Raw genomic sequence first — 17,310 nt, forward strand, 5'->3', positions numbered from 1 at the left:
GAGCGAGCAAGTGAGCACAAGCAGAGGGGAGCAGCAGGCAGAGGGTGAGGGTGAAGCAGGCTTCCCTCAAACAGGGAGCCCAGAATGGGGCTCAATCCCAGGACTGTGGGGTCCTGACCTGAGCTGAAGGCAGATGGTTAACCGACTGAGCCACCCAGACCCCAGGATGGTTTATTTTTGCAGCTCTAAACTGGTTTACTAAATATAAGTATGTATCATGGCGTCCCCAAGAATCTTTTAAGTACAACCATTCCAGAAGGCAGCAGGTATAACCTGTTAGGCCATGGACATCACTGATCACCATTTCTCTCCCTCTTTAATTTGAATTACTTGTTAGTTAGGAACCCTAGAGATATATGGACTTCTTTAGAACAGTTTTAAACCTATAATTATACATAATAGGTCTGCTCTGTCACATTTACCATGTTAAAACACTATTTAATGGCACATTTTGTTTACTATTATGGAGACTTAAAAAAATGCAAGTAATTTAGGACTGATTTGGGGAGAAACGAAATACTAAGTATTGTGTTTTGTAATCCTAACAGGACTAGTGAGAGGCTGGCAGAGACCAGTGCCAAACTTCTGGTGGAGAAACAGCAAAAGCAAACTTTGCTTGACACTATTAATATGAGGCCATCCCTAGATCTGCCTTATGGTAGAAATGTTAATAATAGTTCACTATTCAATAGAAACGTTGCTCTAAGAGAAAACGTGGTGATTCCTACCTCAAACTCATGGCGTTCAAGTAATGACCTCGAGACTTTCTTGATCAAGGTTGGTTATATTATCTTACCTTTTTTTCCTTGGGTTTCAGATTTCTGAGATAATTTTTGTTTTTAATTTGGTAAGATTCTGAGTTGCTTAGCTAACTAATACACACTAAGTAAAAGTCATAATTATTTTTGCTGATAAAGAAATGAGACATAAATTTTGATTTTTTTTCTTTGTTCCTGGAGCTCTTATTTTCAAGAGGTACCTATTATTACCTTTATTCAATAATTATAACTAAACTGACATTTATTATTTTTCAATATTTTATTTATTTTAGAGAGAGAGTGTACAAGAGGGGGAGAGAGTGTGAGATTCTCAAGCAGACTTCCTGCTGAGTGTGGAACCCTACATGGGGCCCAGTCTCACAACCCTTAGATCATAACCTGAGCCAAAAACAAGAGTCAGACACTTGACTAAGTTACCCAGGCACCCCAAAACGAACACATTTTAAATTTCTTGAAAACCTACATCTAAATTCGATTTTAGAAAGTAAATATTATTGCTCACGAATGAAATCTATACTTAGATGCTTTGACTAATTTCCTGTTTGGCAGTTGTTCATAACAATTTTAAAGTTCGCTGTTACCCATTTTTCCCACCCCTATGAATAAGCCAACAATAAGAATCCAAACACTTACTCACATATGGATATTTATTATTTCAAGAATCCATGATAAGTCCTTTTTATGAATTAAATAAACTTGTAATGCTAAAAAGATTAATTTTTCTTTTTAAGTTTGTAATTGTTGTCATTTTCTTACCTGAGAGTACATCCTTAATTTTTGTCTTATTTGGAGCATTTTTTAAAAACTTATAACACTTCTATTTCAATTTTTACAAAATGTCTTGCTGAGCAACTGTAGAACATTTTCTAAATGGCTAAATCAAGCAAATACTGCATTTTTTTTTTTTAAAGAGAGAGAGAGGGAGAGAGAGTGTGTGTGCAAGCTGGCGGTGGGGGGTGAGGTACAGAGGGTAAGCAGGCTCCATACTCAGTGCAGAGCCTGATGCAGGGCTCAGTCTCAACGATCCTGAGATCATGACCTGAACCAAAGTCAAGATCAGATCCTTAACTGACTGAGCCGTGCAAGTGCCCCACAATTGGAATTTTTTAAATGAAGTTCACATATATCTATCCTGCCATCACTTTAATGATTGATGACTAAGATGGGAATAATAGGGAGTCTTTAAGTAGCAGCTAGTTTCCATTGTATATCATTGTTATTAAAATATCCATTTCAATCAATGTACATAGGTCTATGGTTTTGAAGGTATATTCATGTTCTTACTAATGTAGAGAAAAGTAGCATAGACCCCTGGTAAATGAGGCCTCAATCTTGTTCTTTCATTTGGTTTCCTTATTGTCTTGCTCTCTTCCCTCCTAATTTGAGGACTTTCTTTAGTGTTATGCTTGGTTGCCTTTCTTTTTCTTTTTCTTTTTTGTATATTATAGATTTTTGTGATCACAGTGAAGTTCATATATAACATCCCATATATATAGAAGTCTTTTTAAAGTTGATGGCTACTTAAGTTCAAACACATTTTAAAAACACTACATTTTTCGACCCCCCCTTGTTTTATGTATTTGATGTCTTAGTTTACACCTTTTTATTTTGTGTATCCCTTTACTAATTACTGTAGACACAATTGTTGTTACTACTTTTGTCTTTTAACATTCATACTGGCTTTATAAAAGTGATTGATCTATTACTTTTATTGTATGTTTGCTTTTACCAATAAAACTCTTTCTTTCATAATTTTCTTATTTCTAGTTATGGCCTTGTCTGTCTGTCTTTCTTTCTTTGTTTCCTTCTTTCTTTCTTTTAATCTATTTTTGAGAGCAAGCAAGAGAGAACACAGATGGGAGGGGAGGGCCACAGAGAGAGGGAGAAGCAGACTCCTTGAGCACAGGGCGTGGTGTGGGGCTCGATCCTAGTAGGTCTCTTAACCTGTCCTCATTTTAAAAATTCTCTTATCTTTTTGTTTTTTGGCTTGGATGATTTCTGCTACCCTGTCTTGTAGATCACTGATCTGTTTATCTGCAGCTTTTAATGTGCTGCTGATCCCTCTGGAGTATTTTTCATTTCAGTTGTTTTATTTTTCAGCTCTGATTGGTTCTTCTTTATATTTTATCTTTCTTGAAGTTCTCACTGAATCCATCCATTCTTCTCCCAAGTTTGCTGAGCATTTTTATGACCATTACTTTGAACTCTTATTCAGGTAGATTACTTATCTCTGTTTCATTTAGCTATTTTTCTGAAGTTTTGTATTGTTCTTTCATTTGGAACATATTCCTCTAGCTCCTCATTTTGTCTGACTTTCTGTGTTTATTTCTGAAATTGTATTCAACGTTTTTCCTCTTTAAAGTATGTCACTTTGAACAATGAATGTTAGGTATAAAGTCAAGGAAGAAGAAACCATTTCTAAGTATTGTCTGATCATTTTTCTTGTTGGAGCTGTGGTGGAGTAGGTGGCAGATGACATTGCTCTTCTTTTTCTGAGTTGAGAACACAGGAGTCAGGCAGATGGAGATAAGCTTAGTAACTGTAATACATACTAACAGATTGGAGGATGTGGCTTAGGTATGTAGCCACTGCCAACTTCCTAATACTTTACTCCTTTACTCCAAATTAGGCACTTCCACACACAGTTGTAAATGGAAGGAAGAGATGTTTGATGCCCATCCCACAAAGATGAAAGCAGACCTCAATTCATGTTACTAGGGCAGGCATAGCTTTTCAAATAAAAGATCTGGAAGCATGTAGGCACTGCTTAGTGCCTTCTCCCAAATTCACCCATTAGGCGAATCTCTCTTCCTGTCATGAAGAAGGTAGAGAAATGTTCTCACATGGAAATGAAGGTTTACCTATAATTTCCGAGTGGATTTAATTTATAATTAAAGTTAATCGTGTCTTTTGTACATGTGAACTAATGGGAAGGCTAGATGGCGAAGAGAAATCTGTTCAGTGTTTTAGACTTTGCAATAAATAGCTCACAACATAGGTAACCATTTGTTGATTGACTTTGATAAACCAAGTTTTATTTGAAGGAAATGAATAATTCTTTTAAGGAAGAATTTCCTCAGGTTCAGGTTCTTTGGTTCAACCAAAGATTTTCTCCTTCAAGTTCCCTGTCCTTTCAAGTTAAAAAAATTTTGCTTATAAATTGAGCATATTGACTGTTACTAATAGGAGTTAAGATAACTACTCGTCCTTTATTTTTGTTCATGACTGTAAAAATTTATAGTTTAGTTAGAAAGCTGTTTTCTGTCTAATGCCTTAACTTTATGGAGCCACAGAACAAAGTTTTATGTATTCATTTTCTCTGATTTCTGGTTAAAAATGCATGTATTTCCTGAATATGAGGAAGTAACTAAAACACATTCCTGGCCTGCAACTAGGTGGTTTTTTGACCTCAGGCAAACTACAATCTCTCTGAGGCCTTTTTGTCTCTTATGTGAAATTAGGGATGTTGACTAAGTTAGTGACTTTTATACCTCTGGGGAAAAATTGTTTTTTTCAAAGAATAGAACTTATCTTTTTTTTTTTTTTTTGCATTAAACTGTATTATATAAAACACAGACAAGTAGAGCTGTTTAGCTAAATGCGAGATAAGACTACACCTGTAGACTTCCTTGTCCCTCAGTCCTGCTGTGTCCCAGGAGACCCTTAGATTTCTATGAGCCATAGTTTGAAAACTAACATTTATGAGAAAATCCTTCGTTAATAATTCTTTGAATTAAAATTTGCTGATACATTGCATGTTGTTTTTCTGTTTATAATTTTTTTATCCTCCTATTTTTTGGATAAATGGAAAAGTATAAATAAAATTGCAAATGGGTTCTCCTTATTAGTGGACTTGAAGCTATTTCCACCTTCTAAACACAGTTCTCACTTGGAAATAAAGGTCACAGAAGTAAATATTTAGGAAAAGACAATAACATCACATTGGTAATTCCTTAAGTCATGTCATATAAAAAAGTGTCTTATATTTTACCTATTATTTATTAATGCTTTATAAAATTGCTTCAATAAAAGTTTCTCCCATCAAGTGGTATTGATTTATTAATTTTACAAGGCTGTCTAGTAATGTTGTCATATTATTAATTTTATAAGGCCTGAATATAATGTTATTGTCATAAAGTGTTATGATTCCTCAAAAAATTAAAAATAGAAATGCAGTACCATTCAGCAATTCCACTACTGGGTATTTACCCAAAGAAAATGAAAACACTAATTTGAAAAGTTATGTGCACCCCTATGTCTTTTGAAACATTATTTACATTATTTACAATAACCAAAGTATGGAAGCAACCTCAGTGTCCATCAATAGATGAACAGATAAAGAAGATGTGTGATACATATACAATGAAATATTTATTCAGCTATAAAAAAGAATGGGATCTTGTCATTTGTGACAACATTGGTAGACCTAGTATTTTGCCAAGTGAAATAATGCAGAGAAAGGCATATACCATATGATTTCACTTCTGCATGGTATCTAAAAAACTAAACTACTAGTAGCCTACTAGTGACTGGAAGCCTTACTGATAACATAAATAGTTCATTAACACAGTTTTTTTTTTTACATTACATGTATTATATACTATGTTCTCAGAATAAAGCTATATTTAAAAAAGTTATTGAGAAAATACACTAAAATACTGTATCAAAAAAAGTCCATGTGTAAGTAGAGTAGACCTGCACCCTTCAAACCCATGTTGGTCAAGGGTCAGCTGTATATTACAAGTATTCTCATCTAGAATTTTCTTACTTAGAGCTTTCTTATAAAAGGTACCCTCTCATTGAATGCTCAAAATGGGGTCTAATGTAGGGTACCGAGGGGTGCCTGGGTGGCTTAGTTGGTTAAGTGACTGCCTTCAGCTTAGCTCATGATTCCTCAGTCCTGGGATAGAGCCCCATTGCAGGTTGTCTGCTAAGTGGGGAATCTGCTGTTTCCTCTTCCTCTGCCTCTTCTCCCACTTGTGCTCTCTATATCTCATTCTGTCTCAAATAAATAAATCAATAAAATTGCTGATATAAACATTGGGCTGCAGATGCCTCTTTGGATCAATATATTTATATCTTTGGGGTAAATACATAGTGGTGCAATTGCTGGGTCATTGGGTAGCTCTATTTTCAGCTCTTTGAGGAACCACCATACTGTTTTCCAGAGTGCCTGCACAAGTTTACATTCCCACCAACAGTGTAAGAGGCTTCTGCTTTCTCTGCATGCCTGACAACATCTGTTGTTTCCTGACTTGTTCATTTTAGCCATTCTGACAGGTGTGAGGTGATATCTCATTGTGCTTTTGATTTATATTTATTTCCCTGGTGCCAAGTGATGCTGAGCATTTTTTCATATCTGTTGCCCATTTGTGTGTCTTCTTTGAGAAATGTCTGTTCATTTCTTCTACCCATTTCTTGACTGGATTGTTCTTTGGGTGTTGAGTTTGATAAGTCTTTATAGATTTTGGATACTCGCCCCTTATCTGATATGTCAATTTCAAATACCATTTTCCATTCTGTAGGTCATCTTTTAGTGTTGTCAGTTGTTTCCTTTGCTATGCAAAACCTTTTTATCTTGATGAAGTCTTTGTTTCCCTTGCTTTTGGAGACATGCCTAGCAAGAAGTTGCTTTGGCCAAAGCCAGAGAGAATACAACCTGTGTTCTCTTCTAGGATTTTGATGGGTTCCTGTCTCACATTTACGTCTTACATCCATTTTGAATCTTATTTTTATGTGTCATGTAACAAGATGGTCCAGTTTCATTCTCCTGTTTGTGGCTGTCCAGTTTTCCCAACACCATTTGTTGGAATGACTGGCTTTTGTTCCATTGGACATTCTTTTCTGCTTTGTCACAGATTAGTTGACCATAGAGTTGAGGGTCCATTTCTGGGCTCTTTGATCTATGCGTGTGTATTTGTGGCAATACCATACTGTCTTGATGATGACAGCTTGGTCATAGAGCTTGAAGTCTGGAATTGTGATGCCACCAGCTTTGGTGAACCTTTTCAACATTCCTTTGGCCATTTGGGATCTTTTCTGGTTCCATACACATTTTAGGAATATTTGTACCAGCTCTGAAAAAATGTTGATGGTATTTTGATAGGGATTGTGTTGAATGTATAAATTGCTCTGGGAAGCATAGACATTTTCACAGTATTTGTTCTTCCAGTCTATGAGCATGGAATGTTTTTGCTATTTCTTTGGGTCTTCCTCAGTTTCTCTCATGAGTGTTCTATAGTTTTCAAAGTACCAATCCCTTGCCTCTTTGTTTGGGTTTATTCCTAGGTATCTTAATGGTTTTTGGTGCAATTGTAAGGGGCTTTGACTCCTTAATTTCTCTTTCTTCTATCTCATTGTCGGTGTATAGAAATGCAACTGATTTCTGTGCATTGATTTTATATCCTGCCACTTTGCTGAATTCCTGTAGAACTTCTAACAATTTTTGGATGGAGTCTTTTGAGTTTTCCACGTAGAGTATCACATAATCTGTGAGGAGTGAGAGTTTGACTTCTTGCTGATTCAGATGCCTTTATTTCTTTTTGTTGTCTGATTGCTGAGGCTAGGATTTCCAGTACTAGTTGAACAACAGTGGTGAGAGTGGTCATCCCTGCCGTGTCCCTGACCTTAAGGGTAAAGCTCTCAGTTTTTCCCCATTAAAAATGATACTCACTGTGGGCTTTTTGTAGATGGCTTTTATGATATTGAGGTATGTTCCCTCTATCCCTGAACCATGAATAGTTTTAATCAAGAAGGGAAGCTGTACTTTGTCGGGTGGTTTTTCTGCATCTATTGAGAGTATCATATGGTTCTTATCCTTTCTTTTATTAATGTATTGTGTCACACTGATTGATTTGCAGATGTTGAACCACCCTTGCAGACCAGGAATAAATCCTACTTGGTCACGGTGAATAATCCTTTCAATGTACTGTTGGATCCTGTTGGCTAGTATCTTGGTGAGAATTTTTGCATCCGTGTTCATCAGCAATATTGGCCTGTAATTCTCCTTTTTGTTGGGGTTTTGTCTGGTTTGGGGATCAAGGTAATGCTGGCCTCATAGAAAGAGTTTGGAAGTTTTCCGTCGTTTTTATTTTTTGAGACAGCTTCAGAAGAATAGGTATTAATTCCTTTTTAAATGTTTGGTTGAACTGTCCAGGTTTTTCTCTTACCATTTCTTCCAGATTGTCTAATTTGTTGGCAAATAGTTGTTTATTATACATTCTTAAAATTGTTTGTGTTTCCTTGGTGTTGGTTGTGATCTCTCTTCTTTCATTCATGATTTTATTAATTTCGGTCCTTTCTCTTTTCTTTTTGCCAAGTCTTCTCAGGGGTTTATCGATCTTATTACTTCTTTCAAAGAGCCAGCTCCTAATTTTGTTGCTATATTCTACTGTACTTTTGGTTTCTATTTCTTTGCTTTCTGCTCTGGTCATTATTAATTCTCTTCTCCTGCCAGATTTAGGCTTTCTTTGCTGTTGTTTCTCCAGTTCCTGTAGGTGGAAGGTTAGGTTGTGTATTTAGGACCTTTCTTGTTTCTTGAGAAAGGCTTGTATCACTCTATACTTCCCTCTTCAGGGCTGCCTTGGCTGCATCCCAAAGATTTTGAGCAGTTGTGTATTCACTTTCCTTTGTTTCCATGAATTCTTTTACTTGTTTGTTAATTTCCTGGTTGACCCATGAACATTCTTTAATAGGATGCTCTTTAGCGTCCATGTTTTTTAATTTTTCCCAAATTTCCTCTTGTGATTGAGTTCAAGTTTCAAGGACTGTGGTCTGGAAATATGCAGGGAATGATCACAGACTTTTGGTACTGGTTGAGACCTGATTTGTGACCCAGTATGTGATCTCTTTTGGAGAAAGCTCCATGTGCACTGGAGAAGAATGTGTATTCTGTGGCTTTAAGATGGAATGCTCTGAATATATCTGTGAAGTCCATCTGGTCCAGTGTGTCATTCAAAGCCCTTGTGCCCTTGTTGATCTGCTTAGATGACCTGTCTATTGCAGTGAGTGAGGTGTAAAAGTCCCCTACTATTTATTGTATCATGCTCGATGTGTTTCTTTAATTTTGTTATTAGTTGGCTTATGTAATTGGCTGCTCCCATGTTAGGTGCATAAATCTTGACAATTGTTAGATCTTCTTTTTGGAGAGACCCTTTAATTATGATAGCGTCCTTCCACATCTCTTATGACGGCCTTTGGCTTAAAATCTAATTTGATAAAAGGATTGCCACCCCAGCTTTCTTTTGATGTCCATTAGCACAGTAAATGGTTTTCCACACCCTCACTTTCAATCTGGAGGTGTTATTGTGTCTAAAATGAGTCTCTTGCAGACACCATATTGATGGGTCTTTGCTTTTTTATCCAATCTGATACCTTGTGTCTTTTGATTGGGAAATGTGGCCCATTCACTTTCAGGCTAACTATCGAAAGATATGAATTGAGTGCCATTGTATTACCTGTAATGTCATTGTTTCTGTATTTTGTCTCTATTCCTTTCTGGTCTATGACACTTTGGGTCTCTCTCTTTGCTTGCAGGATTCCCTTTAGTATTTCTTGAAGGGCTGGTGTGGTGGTCACAAATTTTTAAATTTCTGTCTGTCCTGGGAACTCTTTATCTCTCCTTCTACTTTGAATGACAGCCTTGCTGGTAACATATTCTTGGCTGCATATTCTTCTGGTTTAGCACCCTGACTATACCATGCCAGTCCTTTCTGGCATGTCCTGAGCTGCTTTCTGGATTTTCTCTTTGTCTCTGAAATTTGCAAACTTCACTACTCTATATCAAGGTGTTGGCCTATTCTTATTGAAATTGAAGGGGGTTCTCTGTGCCTCCTGGATTTGAATGACTTTTTTCTTCCCTGGATTATGGAGGTTCTCTGCTGTAATTTCTCAGGTACACCTTCTTCCACACCCACTTTCCTCCTCTTCTGGGATCCCTATTATTCTAATATTGTTTTGCTTTATAGTATCACTTATCTCTTGAATTCTCCCCTCCCCTTGAATTACTGATCCAGTAATTGTTTACCTCTCTTCTTTTCTCAACTTCTTTATTCTCCATTATTTTGTCTTCTTTGTCACTACTTCTCCTTTCTGTGTCATTTATCCTAGCAGTTAGAGCCTCCAATTTTTAAAATTTGAAATAGCTAATATTTATTAGTTAATTATAGCTCAGTAAGTCTGTAAAAGATAAGTAGGGTTTTATTTCTCCATTACCCATATGTACGTGATGAATTATTTAGAATTTCTATTCAATTAGCTGATATATGATATATGTTTCAGATATAGTGTTCAGTTAACCATCTGTTGTATGTAATACCCAGTGCTCTACACATCACATGCCCTCCTTCATGCCCATCACCCAATTACCCCTACCCCCATCCCACCTCCCCTTCAGCAAACGTCTGTTTCCAATAGTTAAGAGTCTCTCATGATTTGTCTCCCTCTTTGATTTCTTCCATTTAGTTTTCCCACCCTTCCACTATGATTCTATGCACTTTTTCTTATATTCCCCCTATGTATGAAACAATATGATAATTGTCGTTCTGTGATTGACTTATTTCACTCAGTATAATACCCTCCGTTTCCATCCACATCAATGTAAATTGTTGAGTTTATCCTTTTTGATGGCTTTGTAATATTCCATTTGCAATATCCCACATCTTCTTAACCCACTGAGCCACCCAGGCGCCTGGTAGCCACATCTTCTTTATCCATTCATCTGTTGATGGACATTTGGGCTGTTTCCCCAGTTAGTCTATTGTGGAGATTGCTTCTATAAACATTGGTGTCCAGGTGCCCCTTCAGATCAGTATGTTTGCATCTTTGGGGAAAATACCTTGCAGTACAATTACTGGGTCATATTTTTAACTTCTTGGAGAACCTCCATATTGTTTCCAGAAGTAGAGCTTCCATTTTTTTTATTGCATCCCCTTAATAACCTTTTGATTTCAACTTGGTAATATTTTTGTTCTTTTATTTCTCCAGAAGAAGATTCTCCAGTGTCCTTTGTGCTTTGTTCAAGCCCAGTGAGTATTTTTATACTTGCTATCCTAAACTCTAATTCTGCCATCTTAGTTATATCCATACTGATTAGGTCACTGACAGTCAGTAGTACCTCCTGTTCTCTTATTTCAGGTGAGTTTTTCCATCTAGTCATTCTGTCTAGAGAAGAATAGAAAATTAAGAGAACAAAATACTAAAATAACAACAACAACCCCAGAGAAATATAATCTCTATAAACCAAATCTCTATAATCTCTATAAACCAAAATAAATAAATAAATAAAATAAATAAAAATTTAAAAAGTGAGAATATAATCAGATGATGAGAATAGAGCAATACACTAGATTTGGGTATATTTTGGTCTGTTTCTTAGAAGAAACTACATCCCAAAATTGTAAAGAAAGAAAATATATATATATATGCGAAAATAAAGTTAAGCACTATGAAAGGATAGAATGTAACTATAAAAATTACAATTAAAAATGTTTAAAAAACCTGAGTTGATAAAATGAGAAATTCATTGAAATGGAAAAAGATAAAGAAAATTAAACTTGAAAGTTTAAGGAGCCATGGATTCTATATAGTATTTTCCCCCAGCACTAGAGTTTTGCAGTTGTCTGTGATTCCTTAAACTTGATCTTAGCGGGAAGTTCTTGCTGCTTTTCTGGGGGAGGGGCCTGTTGTGCTAATTCTCAGAGGTCCTTGCCCTGATGGTATTGCACTGCCCTTGCCAGGGGTCCAGGCTAATTTAGGGCCTCCAGATTCCTCTTTGTGGCTTTCGTTCCCTGATGGTTTTCCACACTGCTTGAGAGGATTAGAATGAAAATGTGAGCCTCCCAGTGTCCAGCCCTAGAGCTGAAAGCAGGCACCCTCCACTCTTCAGTGTGCCCTCACAGAGGAGCTGTCAATCACTCTCGTCTCCCTGGTTTCTGTATGCACTCTGTGTACACCCAGGCTTTGAACATTTTTATCTCAGCCATGCAACCCCCTTTGGAGTTTCTAAACTTTGCAGTCTCCTGTGGCTACATTCATGCCAGTCCTCTGGGGGAAGGAGGAGGTCTTGCCCTGGTTCTTCTGCATGTTTGGCCCTGTTCTGAGAGTGGTTACCCAATGGGCTGGGGTTTGTGATTAATGGAAACACTGAGCTGAAAGCCCCCTCCTCTGCTCTTTGATTGCAGCTGGCTTCCCTGCTGAAACTCCTGGGAACTCTCCCATACTCAGGCACCCCATTCTGTGTGACCCTGGGGATCCTGAGATCAGGCAGTTCTACCTAGGATTCTACCCCACTTCTCCACCTGAGTGCTTTTCAAGCAGGGATGTCCCTCACCGGATTAGACTTATAAAAGTTCCTGTTTCACACCACTGCTGTATCACTTTCTGATAAGCAGTTTATGCATCCCCCCCAACAGTTTATCTTCCCATGTATCCCCTTCGATTCATTTCTCCATCCCACACCTCCTACCTTGCAGAATGTGGTCACTTTTCTATTTGTAGAATTAGAACAGTTCTTTTCTCAGATCTCAGGTTGAGTTCACAGGTGTTCAGAATGATTTGAAAGCTATCTAGCTGAATTCCAGGGACTGGACAAAACTATGGCCCCCTATGCCTCTGCCATATTCCTCTTCTCCCAGAAATTATATATATTTAATAGACCAATATTACTTGTACTTTTTATCAGATTTCTCTAAATAGTGTTACATCTCTTTCTTCCATTACCTAAGATTAAAATAAGTAGGGATTTATTTTATTTATGTGATTATCTTTCTATTTAAGCAATCCCTAACTTAATTTTAGTCTCTAATAGTGCTATTTTAAGTTCACATTTCATAAGCTATATATAATTCCTACAATTATGTGTCTTGTTTAACTTGAACATTATAAATATTTGACTTATTTCAGATGCAGCAGGAGTTGGAAAAAAATATAACTAGAGAACTAGAAGAAGGTATGTTGCCAAATTTCCAAATTAAGATGGCCATTGATTTCTGAAATATCCTATGAATGGTAAATCCATTGTTTTCTATTGTTTGGATAACAATAGGTACTATATTAATTTTTTAAATATATATCTAATAAAAATATAAAACATAAACATAATGAGGAACATACTTATTCCTCATTTAGTCATCGTTTTTCAGACTTTAAAAAAAAAATCTCCAAATGTCTATTTATCTGTTATTTCAAGCTGTAATCTTCCTTCACTTCTGCCATCCCTCTGGAACTGTCAACCTGAATATGCGGGCTTTCTTAAATCCTTGTTTCTGCTAATCATATAAAACCAAAATTAAAAAAAGAAAAAAGCAGTCTTGTCTTAGGTGATACTTAGTTAAGCAATTATGGTTCAAATGACCTTTACTTGACAGGTGACATTTAAACATCCAGCCGTTGATTTTGTCATTGATTTACCTTTTGCCATTGGGTAAAATTCCAAGCTCCATACATGGAATAAAAACACCCAAATCAGTTTGGTTCTTGTCAGCTTTTTCTGCCTTCTTTACCGCTAACATTTACCCTACTCTGCTGCTTTGCTCTTGCACCTCTTCAGCATTGACTACTTGCAATGCCACAAGTGTTCTTCCACACTCTCTGTATATGTTCTTTGTATATGCGTCTTCCTTCCACCTGGCATGCTTCTTCCCTGTCCTTCAGATATCAGCTTACATATCCCCTCCACCAAAAAGCAGACAATATTCATAGAAAACTAGGATTTTCCTTCTGTGTGTTCTTCTGTTCAACTCTGAAAATTGCCTGTTTGATTTTTCAGTCTGTTGTACATGATTGTTCACGGGTGGGCTCTGTTATCATCTTGTAATGAGAAAAACAGAAGCTCTGATATTTATCCACAATAGCAATTACCTCAGTGGGCAACTGTGAGCAAAATATATTTAAAAGTAATCTTGTATTTTATATTGTAGCTTTATTAGATATTTTTCATTCTTCATAACACTCATAAGACTTCAACTTTGTTTTTTTTTTTTACTAACATTTAGTTAAGAATGAAGTATTTTAGATAAAGACTGTAATTCTTTTTCTTTTCAGGTTTTGCTGTATTGGAATCAGGCTCATCTGGTGGGGCCACCTCTTTAGAATCTACTTTTGAAAGACATATAAATTGTGATGACGTACTGAAATCACACAGAGAGTACTCAGAGTTTCTGAAGAAAAAGTATAGCATCTGAAACATAAATAGTAGAAATTTATTTTCTGGATGGTTATAAAACATTTTAATAGTTTCCTATTAAATGGATGATATGCACAAATCTTTCTTAAAGGAAAATATTTTTGGATCATGTGTGTAATGAAAGTTTATATAATATTTTAAGCTATATTTCTTGGTAGCTAATTAACTTTTAAACATTTTTTTTAATATGGAAATCAGCATTATTGGGTTTTACATGCTTCAGGCTGCCCAAATGCCAGCTTTCTAAACAGCACCCAACCAACCAAGTTTTCATGAATACTTCAGTCATGTTAATTGATAACTTTTTGGTATTTTCCAATTTTTATTACTACATATGAACCTAGAGATTTATACAGACATTAATTTTAAGACAGAGAGTCTTAAAATTAGAGGAAAAAAATAACTTTTACCCCAGAACCATTTGCAAGACAATTGTTAAATTATGCCTGATTCCCATAGCATTTATATCCTACAAATCAGTACATTCCACATAACTACTGTACAACCTTGTCAATCAGACAATTCTCGTACAGTTGACCCTTGAATAATTGCAGGGGTTAAGGGCACTGACCATTTGCAGTCAGTAATATGTGAATAACTTTCGACTCCCCAGGCACTTGAGTACTAATCTGCTATTGACGAGAAAACTAACTTTTACAAAAACAGTTAATTAGCCTGTGTTTTGTTTGTTATATGTATTCCATATTATATTTTTATAATAAGCTAGAAAAGAAAGTGTTATTAAAATCACAAGGAAGAGGGGGACAAAATGGCGGGGAAGTAGGAAGAGGTGTCTTTTCAGCCTGTACCCCAAAGTGAGCTGATTACCTACCATAGAACTCTGATCACCCATGAAATCAGCCTGAGATCAGAATTATACACGTCTGGATCTCTACAGGGGCAGAAGACGCCAGTGGGCAGATAAAGCTGAGTGGGAAAGTTGGACTGATATGGGAAGAGAAACAAAAGGGGGAGGGAGCCACCAGAGGCGACTGGTTGGAAAGTAATACCCCAATCAAGCAAGAGTGCCCTGCGTCTGGGGTCCAGCATTAACTTAGAGACTGGTTGAAAGCACTCCAAAAGAGCAAAGAATTGTGGGGGGAAATTGTCGGAATCGGGGTTGCTAGGGACAGGGGCTTAAGTCCCCAGTCCCAAGACTGCCTCCACTGGTTCTAAGGCAGAGAGAGTGGGGAGGAGAAACCAGCTCTTGGTCCCTAAAACGCCAGGGCACCTGAGAACCCTGGGGTCCATTTCCTGTGAGGGGATGGGAGCCACACTGGGAGGCAGAATGCTGAAACCCTGCTATAGAGTCTGAGATACTCCCCTGAGAGAGATACAAAGGCCCAGCCAGTGCTCTTTGATACCCACCATTGTTTCAGACCAAACTCCCCCCAGAGAGGTTCACGGAGGGCCCAGCCAGTGCTCTTTGATATGCGCCATTGTTTCAGACCAAACTCTCCCCCCAGAGAGGTTTGTGGAGGGCCCAGCCTGGTGCTTTAGGACCTGCACCCCATTCTCAGAGCCTGAGACCCATGGGCGACCCACAGTCTCCCCTGAAATTGGTGTGTGCAAGCAAGCCGGGCGCTCTTAGATGCAGAAAGACCAGGCACTCCCAGCCTGGGCCAGCGGGAAAATCTCAGTGTGCTATTGCTGCTTGGAACCTCTCTGGTGGTCTGGAGCTGCCCAGACAGCTGCCACTGCCTTGGCTTTGGGTACAAGCAAAAGATCTTATATCCCCAGGGACCGCGACTTAGAACCTGCTCTGCCAGCAGCCAAGGGGGAACGTATTTAGGCTCTGCAGCCAGACTGAGGCTTCTCTCTGAGAGGGAGATCAGGGTACGGTTTGCTTTCCTGTAAAACTACAAAAACCATCAAAAGCAGTCAAAGTGAGAGAAAAAAAAAAGTGCACAAACATAAGAACCGCCAGAGAACAAAAGCCTGAAAAAAAAAAAAAACAGTTTCCTCAGAGCCCACCCCCTTGAGGGCAACGGGAGGACTTAACACAAGGAACAACATTGACTGAAAACCCACTTGGCAGACCCTTCCCCCAGAAAACAAACCAAGAAAGAAAAAAAGAGGGGGGGAAATAATACAAGAGAACAACCACTAACTCATAGGAAAACTTTTATTTTTCACTTGTTCCCACTATTCTGGTTCATTTTTGTATACATAGGTAATTTTTTTAAACCTATTTACCATCACAGCGAGCTGTACATCAAATTTCATAATAACCTTCTAACCTGAACTTTTTGATACATACACCTATGTTTTCCTTTTGCATTTCTATTTTTTGAATTCTTTTTTTTTAATTTTAGTTTAGCTTAGTCTAGTTTATTCCTTTTTACTTTTATCTTCTAATATTCATACAGAGTTAAACTTCAAAGTAAGTTTGAATCAATACTGCCTTTCCCCAATCAATTCTACCCCTATAGGTAAACCAATTTTTAATTACCCTTTATCTTAGGAAAGTTGAGTCCTTTAACAAAGATATCAGGATACATCCAGGAAGAATCAAAACAAACTTCCTCACACACACTGAGAATTTATAACCACTCTCCCATCTTTTTCTTCCACCAGTGTTTCTGTGTTTTTGTGTTTGTCCTGATAGCATATAAATCTTACACTTGGGGTTCCTTTTGATGAGGTTCTTCCTTTATTTGCATATATATATTTTTTCTCTTGTCATATACTTGTATCAGTCTTTTTGTTTGTCTGTTTTTGTTTGTCTACTTCATAATTCTTACCTTGGGGCCCATTTGTGCTGAACCTTCTCTTTCATCTTCCCTTTCTTTTCTGTCTCTCTCTCTCTCTTTTTTTGCTTTTCTTCTTTTTTTTTCTTTTCTTTTGTCTCTCGTTTGGGTGGGGAATCTTGATTACTCAGAAGTGTTCCAGGGTGCACCTTGACTGCACCACAGTCGATACATCCAGCTACATCTGTTCAGTCATCTCCCACCAAAATGATTAGGAGGAGGAATGCCCAATAGAAGAAAAATACAGAGGATGGACCTTCTGCAACAGAGCCAACGGCTATCAACATAGACAATATGTCGGAAAGAGAATTGAGGCTAACAATTATCCAGGCAATAGCTAGGTTGGAGAAAGCCATGGATGACCAAACGGAATTGATTAGGGCCAAGCTGAAAGCGATGGGAGATGATGTTCACAATGTTAGGGTGGAGCTTAAAGCTACCAGGGAGGTGGTTCACAATGCTCTCAATGAGTTCCAATCTAATCTAAATTCTCTCAAAGCTAGGGTAACTGAGACAGAAGATAGAATTAGTGATCTGGAGTACAAACAGAGAGAAAGGATCAGGAGGAAGCCTGGAACAAACAGCTTAGAAACCATGA

The 17,310-nt window shown here is 37.4% G+C and overlaps 1 protein-coding gene across 1 annotated transcript in view; it reads left to right on the plus strand.

Moving 5' to 3' along the window:
- The window catches only part of LOC309857846 (ankyrin repeat domain-containing protein 26-like), a 30,747-nt gene extending 16,706 nt beyond the window's left edge, over positions 1-14,041 (plus strand). Inside the window, exons 5-7 of the mRNA XM_082750595.1 lie at positions 549-777; positions 12,681-12,726; positions 13,821-14,041. Of these exons, the coding sequence (XP_082606721.1) occupies positions 549-777; positions 12,681-12,726; positions 13,821-13,960 (415 nt within the window). The 3' untranslated portion in view covers positions 13,961-14,041. The remainder of the gene's footprint in view (positions 1-548; positions 778-12,680; positions 12,727-13,820) is intronic.
- Positions 14,042-17,310: the final 3,269 nt, after the last annotated feature.

This window comes from Mustela nivalis (assembly GCF_964662115.1).
Source record: "Mustela nivalis genome assembly, contig: HAP1_SCAFFOLD_1432, whole genome shotgun sequence".
Taxonomy (NCBI): domain Eukaryota; kingdom Metazoa; phylum Chordata; class Mammalia; order Carnivora; family Mustelidae; genus Mustela; species Mustela nivalis.